General features: G+C 38.3%; 1 protein-coding gene across 2 annotated transcripts in view; it reads right to left on the bottom strand.

The window, feature by feature from the left end:
- AGO2 (argonaute RISC catalytic component 2) overlaps positions 1-13,616 on the bottom strand; it is a 31,694-nt gene that overhangs the window by 10,321 nt on the left and 7,757 nt on the right. Inside the window, exons 3-11 of one of the 2 annotated variants that reach the window (XM_010085522.1) lie at positions 10,423-10,604; positions 8,960-9,096; positions 8,691-8,825; positions 6,852-6,939; positions 5,633-5,768; positions 5,315-5,434; positions 4,829-4,951; positions 2,935-3,068; positions 1-32 (exon numbers count right to left, since the gene is read on the bottom strand). The exon at positions 1-32 is cut by the window's left edge and continues 150 nt beyond it. In XM_010085522.1, coding sequence (XP_010083824.1) covers positions 1-32; positions 2,935-3,068; positions 4,829-4,951; positions 5,315-5,434; positions 5,633-5,768; positions 6,852-6,939; positions 8,691-8,825; positions 8,960-9,096; positions 10,423-10,604 — 1,087 coding nt within the window. Of the gene's footprint in view, positions 33-2,934; positions 3,069-4,828; positions 4,952-5,308; positions 5,435-5,632; positions 5,769-6,851; positions 6,940-8,690; positions 8,826-8,959; positions 9,097-10,422; positions 10,605-13,616 lie in introns of both variants that reach the window. The other variant, XM_010085523.1, reaches the window with a different exon arrangement.

Below are 13,616 nucleotides of genomic sequence, written 5' to 3'. Positions count from 1 at the left end.
TGGAAATCTTCCTCAGTTGTTCTGTAAAGGACCTAAAGGATGTAAATAAATACATTAGATTCTCAGGTAGAAACCATCTGGATTTTTTGTTTTTACTTTTAATGGAACAATCCTGTTAAACTTGCAGAGTTGTGTTGTCCAAAAACCTGGGAATTTAACCCAAGTGCATCTTTAATTGACTGTGCCTATGCAGTCACTGAAGGAAAGACAGGGGAAGATGAGAAAATACACTGTATACATAACACCATTACCGAAAACATAATTTCCAATGCAAATTCCACCTTATTTGATCTTCCTACAGGAGACACAGTATAAGCTACTTTTTGCAAAAAACTGTAACAACGATATTTTGGATAGCCTGCTCTACCATACTTCCATGTGGTACCACCACTCCAGAAACAGCTGGAGTTCCTTGTTTTTCTTGGTGAGGAAAACAACCAACACAAGTTACCAGCAATTGCATCTCAGCAAATTGATCTAACATCAAAAATAATGCACAAGAAAACCTTGCCAGATATCAGAGAAAAGGTATATCCTGGAGGTGAAGGCAAACCTTCTCCAAGGATGGTGCAAATGTAAGCCACCCTGTAATGGAACTGGTCAGAAATGGAGACAACTTAATTTTGTCACAGGCTTTTATGAATGAAGGCTGCTTCTGACCCCCTGCTAGCAGGATGTGCTGTGTTGCAGCCTGCCTCCTTCTCCTGGCTCTCGTTGGCATGTGTTTGACTATTTTTCCTTTTGAAGCGACCCCAAGAAGACACTGCCTGTTTTAAGAAAGACAACCAAAAGCATTTCAGTGTAGCAGTCCAGGGCTCTATAAAATATACCAGTTTGAAAAGCATCTTCAAAGTCATGACTCTTCTGGGTTAGATGCCTGCAGTCAATGGTGCATGAGTAGTCTGTGAGTCTCATCCCCATAAAACAAAGGCAAGACGAGCAAGTAGCGAGGTGTCACAGTGCAGACTTGTAGAGTGGAGTACTTGGTGCTGAGGGACCAACAGCCATGCTACAGGTTTCTGGGATGTTTTATCAGAGGGGCTGTAGTCTGGTGTGGTGAGCTGAATCTCCCATCAGTGCTGAAGCATGTTCTCTAGTCCAGTTTTATTAAAAAAAATAAATCCACATTGTACACTCAGACTGCTCCTTGATGCAGATTATGGCATGGCAATCAGTGACCATCAGGAACATCACTTCAAATACGCACTCCTGCTCCAAACTAAAACACTAGTGCAGCTGCATCCAGAAATGTCCTTCTTTGGCACTAGGTTTAATGACCAGCACAGTAAATGTGTGATCCCAGGTAGCAATGCTTAACCGACATAAACGCTGACAGAGCCCTTTTCATTATTTTGGAGTGGACGCCCCCTCAGGTATCTAAGAAGTTGCTCATCTTCACCACAGAGTGCCAGATAATACAATCTTACCCACTGAGAGGGTGTGAAGATTTAGTTTCTTCCAAACCCATTGTTAACTTTCATGAATCATAACGGGCTGTGAGCTTCAGCCCTGCAGCTTGTGGCTTCTTGCAGAAAACAGGCACATGAAGCATTCTCTCTGGCAAAAGAGGCACTCACCACTATAAGCAGAAAGAGTCAGAGGTGGACCATGCAAGTCTAAAACAGCACAGGTTTTGAGCCTTTAGAAGTCCATCTGTAAATGTGTCTAAGAGGAAAGGTTTTCTGCCTGTTCCCGAGAGGTAAAGCAGGAGGATTTTGAAGACTTCTAGGGATTTTGAAGGTGTTTACTCTGACAGACCTACAACAGCCAAGTTCCAACTTGCTCAACAAGATGTAACAAGGCAATAAGACACAACTGGATACATCCATATTTCTAGTATGAAGGAATGTCCTTTCATAGTAAGGACAAACTCCATCTAAGCCATCAAATACTTTTATTTTGGTCCATTATGTTGAAGACTTCCGCCTATCTCTCAAAACTTACTAACTTCTATGCAGCATTTCCACCGAAAATAACTGTGTAGAACGTTATATTCTCTGGCAGCTTAGTTCCTGCCAGGTACCTGGAGAGAACAAGTCCTTAGTCTTACACAAAGGAAAGAAAAGCAAAAGGTAAGATTCCCAGTGTTTGCTTACCACTTGTTAGGGAAAAATTCCCAAGCTATTTGGTAAATCATCTAAAGCAACACTGTTAAGGCAATACCATTGTTATGAACAATCGCTGTCCTGCATCCACCTTACAAAGAGCAGCTGAGTCACTCACTAGGACAGCTCTAAGAGCTGCACTTGTCCGTGCATGAAGGGAAAGCAACTGCAGACAAAAGGAGGAATTAGACAATCCGTCTACACAGGCACGCACACTTTCCCTGATCTAAGAATGGTAGGGATCACTTTTAAGAACAGTCTTTCAACAATTGTGTTCCACGCAAAGAAGGAGAAACCAAATTTGAAAGTTTCATTCAAATACTTAAAGTAAACAAAACAACTAGTCCTACTCATTGTGCAAATACAGCAAGTTGAACATTACAGTAACGCTAAGAGGATAGAAAGTTTCAGACAAAAGTTGGATTGATTCTTAAATTTTCCTTTTAAGTAAATTTTGCACAAATAAATCTATTCCATATAACCAGGAAAAGAACCTAAGACAACATACGTGTTAGCTTTCACTCTTGACAATACTTAGTGATAAACACCCATCACTACATCATTTTGGTCATCTTAAGCTCTGTCCTAAGGCCTCACTGGTGAGAAACCTGCCATAGAGCATCGATTGCCTTTGGTGATTTGGAGGATTTCATGATGCTAGCATGGAAATCACAGTGACATCAGTCAAAACACAGAGACAGAACTTCAAAAGCACTGTCAAAGATGTATTGCCATGTGTTAGACAATTTAACAAAATATATATTCTAAATAAGTGAAATTATGCTATTTCCATACATAATAAAATCACTGCCTTATGAAACACACTTACTTCAGATGAACTTCAGTGCACTGGCGCTGGGGAGCAAAGCAGGCAATTGCCCAAACCTTTATTTCAATTCCAGTGTGAAACTGTTTATTCCTCATGTCCCAGACTCCTTGAACTGGTGTAGCAATTGCTTTATTCTGGAAATGGAAGGGAAAAAAAAAAAACAAACAAAACACTAACCACAAAATCAAATCACTAATGCAAAAATTGATTCATGCCAACAAAAATCAGTTATGCTCCTACTTCCCTCCAACCAACAGGCTATTTATATTCACAGGTTCAAATATCTATCCTATCTTATACAGATCATTCTACCACAGTAGCAAGACAGCTTGCTAGCCGGGTGAAAAATAAAGCTCATAAAAATAAAGCTCATATTGGTCCTTTTTGCTGTTGATGCTTTCTTTTGTTTATATAAGTCAGTGGCAGATAGAAATTACATTTGGATAATAATGGTATGTAATGTTAACAAGAACGTACGTTTCTACAGTGACTTTACAACCACTCAGTGAACTTTCCAAGAGCGACTTAAGTATTATCAGTATTTTACACATCACTAAGTAGAAGCAAATAGTGCTTTGATGTCTCTTGCACAACTCTAAAAAAAATGTGAACAAGCTGACAAAAGATGATCAGTTATTCAACTTTGACCTGCGCAACACTTTTTTTTCTCCCATCAAGCAAATGTTACTGTGATGGATTATCTAGAGGACAAGGTATATAATAAGATGATTAAAGTAATTCTGGTGATGTTAATTACCTTAATAAGTATTAGTATCCCACAGATGTTTTAGACAAGTTACCACGATGTCTGCATTCTCATTTACCAGCAACAGCTAAAATTTACAGGGATTTTTCAAAACACATACACAAATTTGATAATTCATTTTGCAAAGAGTTGTGTCTGCTGAAGACAGCACCTCCCGCATTCCAACTTTCCATCATTCATCTGCCATTAAGCTCCCGTTCCCCCTGTTCCCCTGGTGCTGGAACAGTTCATGGGAGCACTCTCCCTAAACAGGATCAAAGACAGATGGGTTAGCTTAGCCTGTCAGTGAAGGAAGGTTTGAGCTCATGTGCCCAATTTTGTCTGAAGGGCTTCAGGTAGAAGATGCAAGGTCCTCTCCCATTGCAGGTTTATGGAGGGAACAGTCTGATTTGTGCACAGGGACAGAACTATCTGCAGCTGGCAATGCATGATCTAGGAAAGGGTCATCAGGAGCCTCCACAAATTAAGAAGGTATCCCAGCTATCAAAGCTTCCATCTCACTTGTTAATTAATATTAATTTATAGAAAACCTCGTTTCTTGAGCTTTTTTTGAAAGACATGACAGTAGGAAGATTATGTCAGGAAGCCCATCTGAAAAGCCATTGTAAAGAAAAAAACCTGTGAGTAAATACTCCAGCAGGAAGAGATGGCTCTAGACAAACAGAGCGGACAGAGATAATACCTTAGGATAGTTGTCCTAAACACAGCTGGTCCACCCAGAACACTCAAATTCAACCAGAAGGTCAGGAAGATTTCAGAGTTAAGGAAGGAAAATATAAACAGTAATAACTGAAGTTGTCTCTGTTCTCCTTACACCTTGATTTGAACCACTATTTGCAGGTTTCTTCTTGCAACACACAATAAAACAGTGCGTGGAGGAAAAATACACATATTTTTCTCTGAAGTTTTAACCTAGCTTTACTTTCAGAAATAAAGCAGCAATTGAGGGAGATGCAGAATGGCTGTTACATTTAAGGACTTTCAAAACTTATAAAAATACAAGTTCTAAACATTACAACTATGACGACTTTAACCCATTACATCCAACATAATTAATTTAAAACAACCATATTACAGAAGTTATCACAGCTGGTGATGGAAGCTATCACAGATATCTGTTTGACATACCCTGCCTCCGTAGAGGATGGAAGGAGGCTGTAGGACTCTACCGGTCACATCTGTCATTTCATCTTTGACCATTATTCCAAATTCACGAACATAAGGGTCAGTATTAAAACTTGCACTCCGCATCTGAAATTAAAAGGATTTAGATATTTCTTGCAGAAAAATAAGTTCTCTTTATGAGATCTAAAACTTTCCGAGATAACCTGCATTTGGGCACATGCCCCTTATATATGGTGCTGCCACACACCCAGAGCCTCTGTTAATTCCCTTTGGATACATGGATGCCTCAAAATTTGAAATAAATCACCAAAAAAACCACCTGAAGAAAACCTTTTGTGAGGATGTATTTCTCTTTGATTAATGGAGAAATGATTATAAAAAACAAGCTCATAACCTGTGTGCAATGCACAAACTATTCAGTATCTGCTAATAGTAAGAGAAAAATTAAGTCCATTACTACACTACACTCATCTTTGACAGAACACTCACCAACTTGCTAATTTCTTCTTGACGATCAGGTGCTGATCTGGCAGTTGCTCGAATCATAGTGGAAGTCTGATTGTCAGTGAGTTTCTTTATGCATCGTTGTCCTGCCACTATGTTGCACACCTACAATATCCCCGCACAAAGGAAGTTAAAAAACACAATCCAACTGTTCTATGGTGTTATTTCTTTTTCTTCGTTGCTGCACTACACAATTTCTAAAGTTGTCTACTCAAAAAACAGTTTGCCAACATTTGAGCCTTTTTTCCTCTGACCCCTTTCTCCCATTCCCAGAAGACAGTTATTATCCAAAAGTTTACTTGCCTCAAGAGGAAGGTACGTGTGCTTCTGCTCCTGTCCAACTTGTAAACATGGAAGGTGAGGATAGCGTAAAACTAATTTGTGCCTGTCCTTAAAATACTGAGCTACAGTGCATTCAACTGTTTTCTGAAGTGGAAATCTATTGGAAATCAAATTAAAAAATAAGCCATTACTTTATGGAGAATACTTTCCCGCACTCGCTCAATACACTTCTTGGCACAAGTTAAGCTTCCTGGAATTAAACCTATCTTGCTGAAATGATCCAAGTGTACTTCTATAATTAAGATTCCATCATTGACACTGCCCTGTGTCATCTAATAGTACCACAGAAGGCTATTTCTCTAGCATTCTTGAGACTTGATGCTATAAATTAAGTTTCCTAACAGCAGGTGCCTTACAAAGACTAATAATTTCTGTTTATTTGGGATACTTGCAGAACTACAATTTATGACATGCCATGCACAGAAAACAGTAAGCCTACTCTGAGAGTCGCAAAACCAGTTATAGGATTAGAAATGCAATTGTCTTTCTGAGCATCACAAATATATTTCCATACATGCACACACATTTACACATACTTATATGTAGGTGGCACAAATATTGTCTTTTCATTTCTATAATACATCACTGACAGAGCATGACACAAAGCCCGAACAATTAAATACCAGATTTAGATATTGATCAGGCATCTTGTAAAAAGCTGGTATCTGTTTTGTTCCTTTTACTGTTTTCTTAAAAATGGGAATAAATACCTCCATATTCTGCAAATCTCTGGTTTGTGATGAAAAATAAACATTTTTTCCAGAGGAAAAGATAGATTGGTAATAAGCAGGATTACAAAGGTGATTCCAATTGGCACTTCTTTTCTACTTATCAGTTCTGGGCAACATTACGCTACCAGCATGGCACCATGGTCTTTCAGTGTTGAAGAAATCCGTAAATGGAAAAAACCCCACAAACCTAAACAAAAAGCCTCCAAAAAACCCACCACACCTTTAAGGGAAAGCAGTTGGTTCAAATGCCATGACATTCATAATTTTAGAAAAAAAAATACAACAAAAAGAACAGCAAAGCTGAGAAAATACTTTGAGGTGTATTTTAAATGTATTGACCAAATAAAGTATCATTTTTCAGGACAACATTTCCTATGTCAGAAGGGATGCAAGATACTTTTCCAGACTGAGATTAAACATGTGCTTAAAAAAAGAGCGAAATACTTTACGTTTGGTGACTTGCTGGTCGTCTGGTGACATTGCACACCCTGTACTTTCTTTTCATTTGTCCACAGTGTGTTATCTCCACCTTTAGACCTAAAAATGGCAAAACATGTATCACCATTTCTTCCAAATCAAGGTGTCAGCCCCCTACATTGCTGCACAAGACCACTTAAACTGTGCGGAAAAGCTGTTTGCTATTGCTCAAAACAACAATTTATAGACTTAAAATTCAAAGCCCCTGAGCTTCAAAGCTCAACATAGAATTTTAGAGACAAAACGAAACTCCAAAGCCCCAAGAGTTCTCCGATGAAGCTGAACGCATTCAGTGAATTCCAATTCTGTACCTATAAGGAAGCCCAAGATGGTGGAAGGACAAAAAGGGCACACAACCTCCTTGAAAGTAAAAGCTTGTTTATACTTTATGTCTAAACACATGATGTCTGTGAGACCTCCAACCAACTCCGAACTAATGAATTGGGGGCAGGGGGGCGCAGTGAGGGAAAATACTCATACAGCCTCCAGCAGCTCATGGGAATGAGGCCACGGGGCTTTATTCTTCATGAAGACAAACATCTGTTCCAATCCCCACTGGCACAAAAGCCGAGCCTACCTGAAAGCCAATAACTTTTAGAAGATTAAATTATCCACTCAAAACCGGCACAACACAGCTACGCTTAAAGAATTGTTTCTAATTTACCATTACCCATAAATATAAGCTTGAATACAGTGTTTTCATTTATATTCCTTCCCTGCTCAGGCAGAAACAGGTGTAGGTGGGCTATCACAGATAGGAAGTGGAACGTGGGGGAACAGGGAGGAGGAGGCTGTAGAAATAAATCCTTTATGTCTCTGCACGTGCACATAAACTCAGGTGGCTGCCGAGTAGCTGCAGACTTTCCCTATCTGTCAAAGGTGCTCACAAGCTGCCAAACAACATACTGTTTTCCCATGTAATTTGTTATAGTTCAAAGTGCCATCTATTATGAAACCTTCAATAAATACCAAGTTTTCACGTATACCTCTGAACTCCATATCACAGTACCTTCATTAAAAGATAAACTGTTACCTCAATACCTCAATTTAGGACTAGCTTTGCTGCAAATTTGAGATTACTTCTCCTATCAGAAGAATTAAAATCCTCATGGAAAAAAATTACAAAAGCAGCTGGCATTTCAGTGCCTGATTATTTTTTCAAAAGATTTACAACCAGTACAAACTCAGGATTTATTTATACTTTTCTTGCTAACTTCTAATTGGGCAAAGATGATTTTGTGGATATTTTGTGGAAACAAGGAAGCTGCATGATAGATTTATGGAGTTTGTTTTTTCATATCACCTTTTGGTTTCACTAAAGCATTCACTAAGGGCAGAACTAATTAAACTACTCTGTATTTGCAACACGCAAAATGCATATGCATATATAGTTACCAGAGTCTCTCAAATATGTGATAATTTACTTAAGTGCACACATGAGCTCTAAATTTGGCTAGATTAAAAAAAAAAAAAACCTCACTTAACTTTCTATGCTAACAATCAAATCTGAAGCCACATACTTACCTGAACTGACCCAACTGTGCTTATATTCAAAGTGACTCTGTCAAACTACAGAGATTAACTGATGTAGTCAGAAAAAAGGCCAAATAGTCGGAAACAGAAAATTGATCAGTAGACTTATGAAAGTCTTGGAATACATGTAAGTAATAAAATGATTCTTGCCTTTTATTTTTCTCAAAAAGTGTAAGCACTGTTTGTTGTGATAATCTGTCTCCTGCTATAGAAAATATTTTGAATGTGTAACACATCATCACACAGAATAAAACAGTTTTAGGTAATTTAATTATTACCTTTTATTTCTTTGGTAAACTTTACCCTTTGGGAATCTGTCAGAGGTTTTTGTTGTTCCTCAATACTTTTGAAGTCCAAAACTTCGCATACAAACTCGATAACTGGCTGTGCTTTGTAAAATGCCGTTGCAGATACTGTAGACAAGAAAGTTGATGTTATATTACAACAATACTGAGGAAATTTTTAAGAAATCAAAAAAACGGAACTACATTTTTGCCTTACCACTGAAAGAGAAGAAGGAAGAAGAAAAGATTTTTGTAGGACCTACCATCAATATTTAACATCATTTTCCATAATGAAGGTCTGACTGACTGATGGAAGCCAAACCACACTTCTCTACCACCACCCAATGGATTTGAGCACCCTTCTGATGCTGTAAAAAAAGATCGCCCCACAGGAGTATATCTATAATAAAGAAAATAAATTCAGATCATAAAATCAAAGCAAAAAAATAGCAATAAAGCCATAACTAATGCAAATTCCTATTCACAAAAGCACAGAAATGTCAGTGTTTCCAATTACCAATAGTCTGACGTTCCTATCAGGACTCGGGCTACACCTCTCAAAAATCCAGCTAGTTACAGTATGAAAATAGCTACTACTCATGTTCATTTAAATTAATTTTCAACATACTCCTTAATATGCCTACTAATTCAAACAAAAAACATTATTTTTTTTTGTATTTTTAAAAATTCAGCTACACTTCAGTAAGAAAATAATTAAACGCCTCTGCTATTACAACAACGATGCAATAATCCCTCCCTTTACTTGTGCACATCTTCCTCCGAAATCCATGGAAATTTTGCATGGGTGAATGACTGATCTACCAAATATTTTTGATTCATCTTTCATCTTGGTAATTCGGTACTGCACACTTAATATCAAACTAATCAAAACCTGCGCCGTTTCTCTGAACTAGTGTGACTAACTAGTCTGGGCTGTTTTCTGCGTTGCAAAACCTGACTTAAAGTGTTTTGTTATTTTTTTTTTTTAATCCCATGTGAGGATAAAGTCAATAAAATATAAGGCTATTTAAAGCTATTTACATAAATTTAACTCATTTTCCCCATTTAGCCTTTGAAAATGGGGAAGTTCAGCCCTACTAAGCTTTGTTCTTTATTTTCCAATTGAATGTAATTTGAACAGTGGTCTTAAGTGACTTGTTTCATCGCAGCAGAATTAAACCCAGTACCTCCTGGGTTTGACTGCAAATGCTGTAGATCCCACTTGCTTGGAAAAAACTCACATCATTCTTAAGTTTTTCTTTTCTATAAAGCCAGCTATACTGGATCACATTAATGGCCCCCTACCACCGTCTCCTTTATACAAAATTGGCAATAAAGACCTGCCCAAGGACACACAGGAGCAGGGTAACAAGTTTTAAAACAAGCCGTACATGTCTTCCAACCTCCAACTACTTTGCACTCAGAGAAGGCTTTCTCCTCTGAGGCCTACAGAGAAACGGGGTACGAGTGAGATGTCAGGGCACCCCTGACCTGAGAGCACACACACATGGAGCGAGTCTGAAGTGGGGTAAGGGACTGGTCCAAGCTGCAGGCTACCAATTCCACCAGATGAGCAGAAAAGCACCGTATTGCCTTGTGCCTGAGCATGCCATCTGCTAGACAGCTATAAATTTGGTTGAGCCATGAAAGCACATCCTAAGCAAAAAGCCACTGAAGCAATTCAAATAGCAATTCAACCTCCTCAACGTCAAGGTCTTCCCCTCACCTCATGGAAGGCAAGTGCCTCATCACTACATCCAGTGCCTGTATGGTTTCAAATGGGACACTTGGCAGCCGACCAGCAAGAGCATCATGTAAAGCCTGCAAACTCACACAGGACATCCACTTTATAGCCACCTTAAATATTCTGTCCTTTCCTTCTCCTGGCAGCGTGACCTCCAGCTCCACCTGCAACAATGCCAAACAACAAACCAAGATGATTCTTTCCATTTAAAGGGGAAAATGGAAGGGCCTTGGAAGGTATGATGGATTCCTCTGAACAGTGCTATAAAGCATGGGAAGAGACAAAAAGCAATGATGAAGAAACAACACACATTACGTACAGCCTCTTTTTACAGCTAGATCTTTCCAAAGGTGTATTTCAAAAAGCTGGCATGCTTCCCAGCTGGCATCTATCTCAGTCTTTGAAGCAACATTATAATTTGGAAGTGCTTGCATATCAACAGGGAAGTCTCTGTGAAGAGCCGATAACCTGATTTCAGATACCTAACAGATACTAATCCATCATCGCTCATGTGAGGTCCCACATGCCTAAAATTGTCTGGCACTACCTGCCAAGATTCATGAATTTCTGGTATTCACTCTCCAGAGCACCAGAGTGCTTTATATACTATTACTGCAGACATCCAACGAGAGAAAATAAAATCCATTAGGAGCTTTCAAAAGGAAAATCTTCCCCCCCCCCCCCCCCCCCCCCCCCCCAAACCAACCAACCAAACAGAAAACCCACCAACCCAAAACCCTCTTATTTTTAAATACCAAAGAAAGAATAATAGATGACCCCCAAGTACTAGTGATGCTATCAGGCAGGAAACAGGGACACTCCTTTGACGTGTTATCCTCAACTTTGCATTTTTTGTCTAAAAAACACCGGCAAACTACATTATGGTAAATCACTTTAGCTGCTTACTTGTAAGTACTTGTAATGCTGATTTTGCCTCTTTATTAAAACAAAGAAAGCCTGAGCACAGAAGCTCTTAAACAGACTAAAACTACGGCTTTTTTTATGATCAGCAGTTCTGGGAGTGACTACAAGAAATTACAAGATCAGAGTCTCCTTTGTGCTAGATATAAACACAAAGATTGCATTTTCCTGTCTTAGGGAGCTTACAATTTAACTATAAAAGGCATCCACTTAACAAACTGTATGTAATTAGTGGGCTAGCAAAAGCAATACATGGGTAACAGCAAGCTAATATATGCAATCATCTGCTTTTTCATGAGTTAGTGTCTTCAGTCAAAAAAGAAGGAAAAGATAAAACACAAATAGTAAGCCTTCCTGTATGTCAAAAAAACAAGTTAACAATGTATAGTCAGCAGTCAAAATTACTATTACAGCTGCATCTCTCCTCTAGTACAAACATCATTCACCAGGAGACTCGAGCAGAGGAAGGAGCCATATGGCTGTGGGAGAGCAACAGGAACTGGACTCTGAAATTGTGGGGTTGTTGGTCTGAATCTGGCGCAGAAGGTTACCTTTGCAGAAAAGCTGTGCAAATAAAGGTACAGGTTTTCAGCTGACACAGGTTGGAAACTTTCTATGAAGCCTTTTTTGCCACCACGCCATCAAAATGTCTTCAACATGCATCTCATTTACAGTGGATGGAAGACGTCTGTTGCACCTGAACTGCATTCTCCTTTAAACTTCTCTCCCTCTCCAAATCAAGTTTCGTAATTGCTGTTATTCCTGATACTGTTAATATGCAACTCATCTGAATATTAACAACTTTGGTACCATAAAACTAAAAAAAAGATTTTTTTTTTTTTTTTCACATTCTGGTTTCAATTTAGGAAGCTCCTTCACCATGTTGGAATGTAAAAACATGAAGAACAGGACTACTTGTGTTGAAGTATCTGTATCCATGATAGAAATAAAAAACCCAGGACTGAAGACTTTCTATTGCAATTGCTGGACTGTGAATAGTGATTAAGCTTAGCATAGCTGTGATGGTGAATTCACACCACTGAATTTGGCCCAAACAGTTTTTGCTGCTGGGTCAAAAAACCCATTTCAAAACAGCTGAATTAGAGTCACTGTTCAAATAAGTAAGGTTTAAATCCAGCTTTCCAGGTTTTCTTCCTTCAGTATCTCACCTCAACTGCATGCTACTGAAGAGTTAACATTAAAAAAATAATAATAAAAATATATTAGGACCAAAAATGTGGGCAAATGAACACACTCATGTTTAACAGAGTAAGCAAGATATGAAAAATATCAAGACAAAGTCATTTTTAAATAGGAATTTTACCATGTACTTCACTATTGGGAATAAACTCTAAAGCCAAATCTAATGTTTGATTTCTCACAGTTTCACCAGGTGAAATCTATCCCCAAATAAAAAACTTACAATCTCAGTCACTAACCTACTACCTACTAGACCCATTGCTAAATTGCAACACAGCTGACATAATTTTGCAGCAAAGGTGCTAAATAAAAGGGATGTTACCATAGGGATGTGCCAAATCATTAAGCCTGCGGAAAAATTTGAAAGCTGTTCTTAAAAAGAATACGTCTTGTAGCTGGTGTAGTCTGATTGATTCACACAAGTCAGCATATCACTGTTTAAAAATAATAAAAATTAAACCTGACCATGTGTTTCTGGGGAATTCTTAATACTCCTCCTTCTGCAGAAAATATATGCAACGCTACGTGATTATTTTATCATGTTTTGAATGTACAATGTACGTTTTCTCTATTAATTTAAGAGCTTTTCCCTCACAGGGATTCAGAGAAAAACACATGCACAGTTTCTAGTCAAATATTTGGATATCTACCTCCCATGGACTTGTCTGAAAATCTCAATCTATGGATGGAAGAAAGGTCTGCTTCTAGGATGTACAGACTCACTAGCAATACCTCAAATAGACAAAATCAAGAGGAATAAGGTTGTGGCCATAGACAGGATTAATGCTTTAATTCTGAAAAAGGGAACAGCACTAGGATTTCTGTATCAAAATGCAGCTTAGTTCACTCATAATTACTGTTTTTCTAATTAAAGACTGCTTAAGGTGTATGTTAAGATATATCTGTTGTTCTTGAATCTTGCTAGGTAAGAAAACTTTCAAGTTCAGTTAAAATTTAATTCTAGTTTTTAATTGTAGAAGGACATTTTAGAGAAAGACACAGTAATGCAGCAGTTGAGTCCAGAGCCACACCTAGAGGTAACCTGGGCTTGCTAT

Source organism: Pterocles gutturalis, unplaced genomic scaffold, assembly GCF_000699245.1.
Source record: "Pterocles gutturalis isolate BGI_N339 unplaced genomic scaffold, ASM69924v1 scaffold9330, whole genome shotgun sequence".
Classification (NCBI taxonomy): domain Eukaryota; kingdom Metazoa; phylum Chordata; class Aves; order Pterocliformes; family Pteroclidae; genus Pterocles; species Pterocles gutturalis.
The sequence above is the reverse complement of the archived record's forward strand: the minus strand, read 5'-3'. Positions and strand labels throughout refer to the sequence as shown.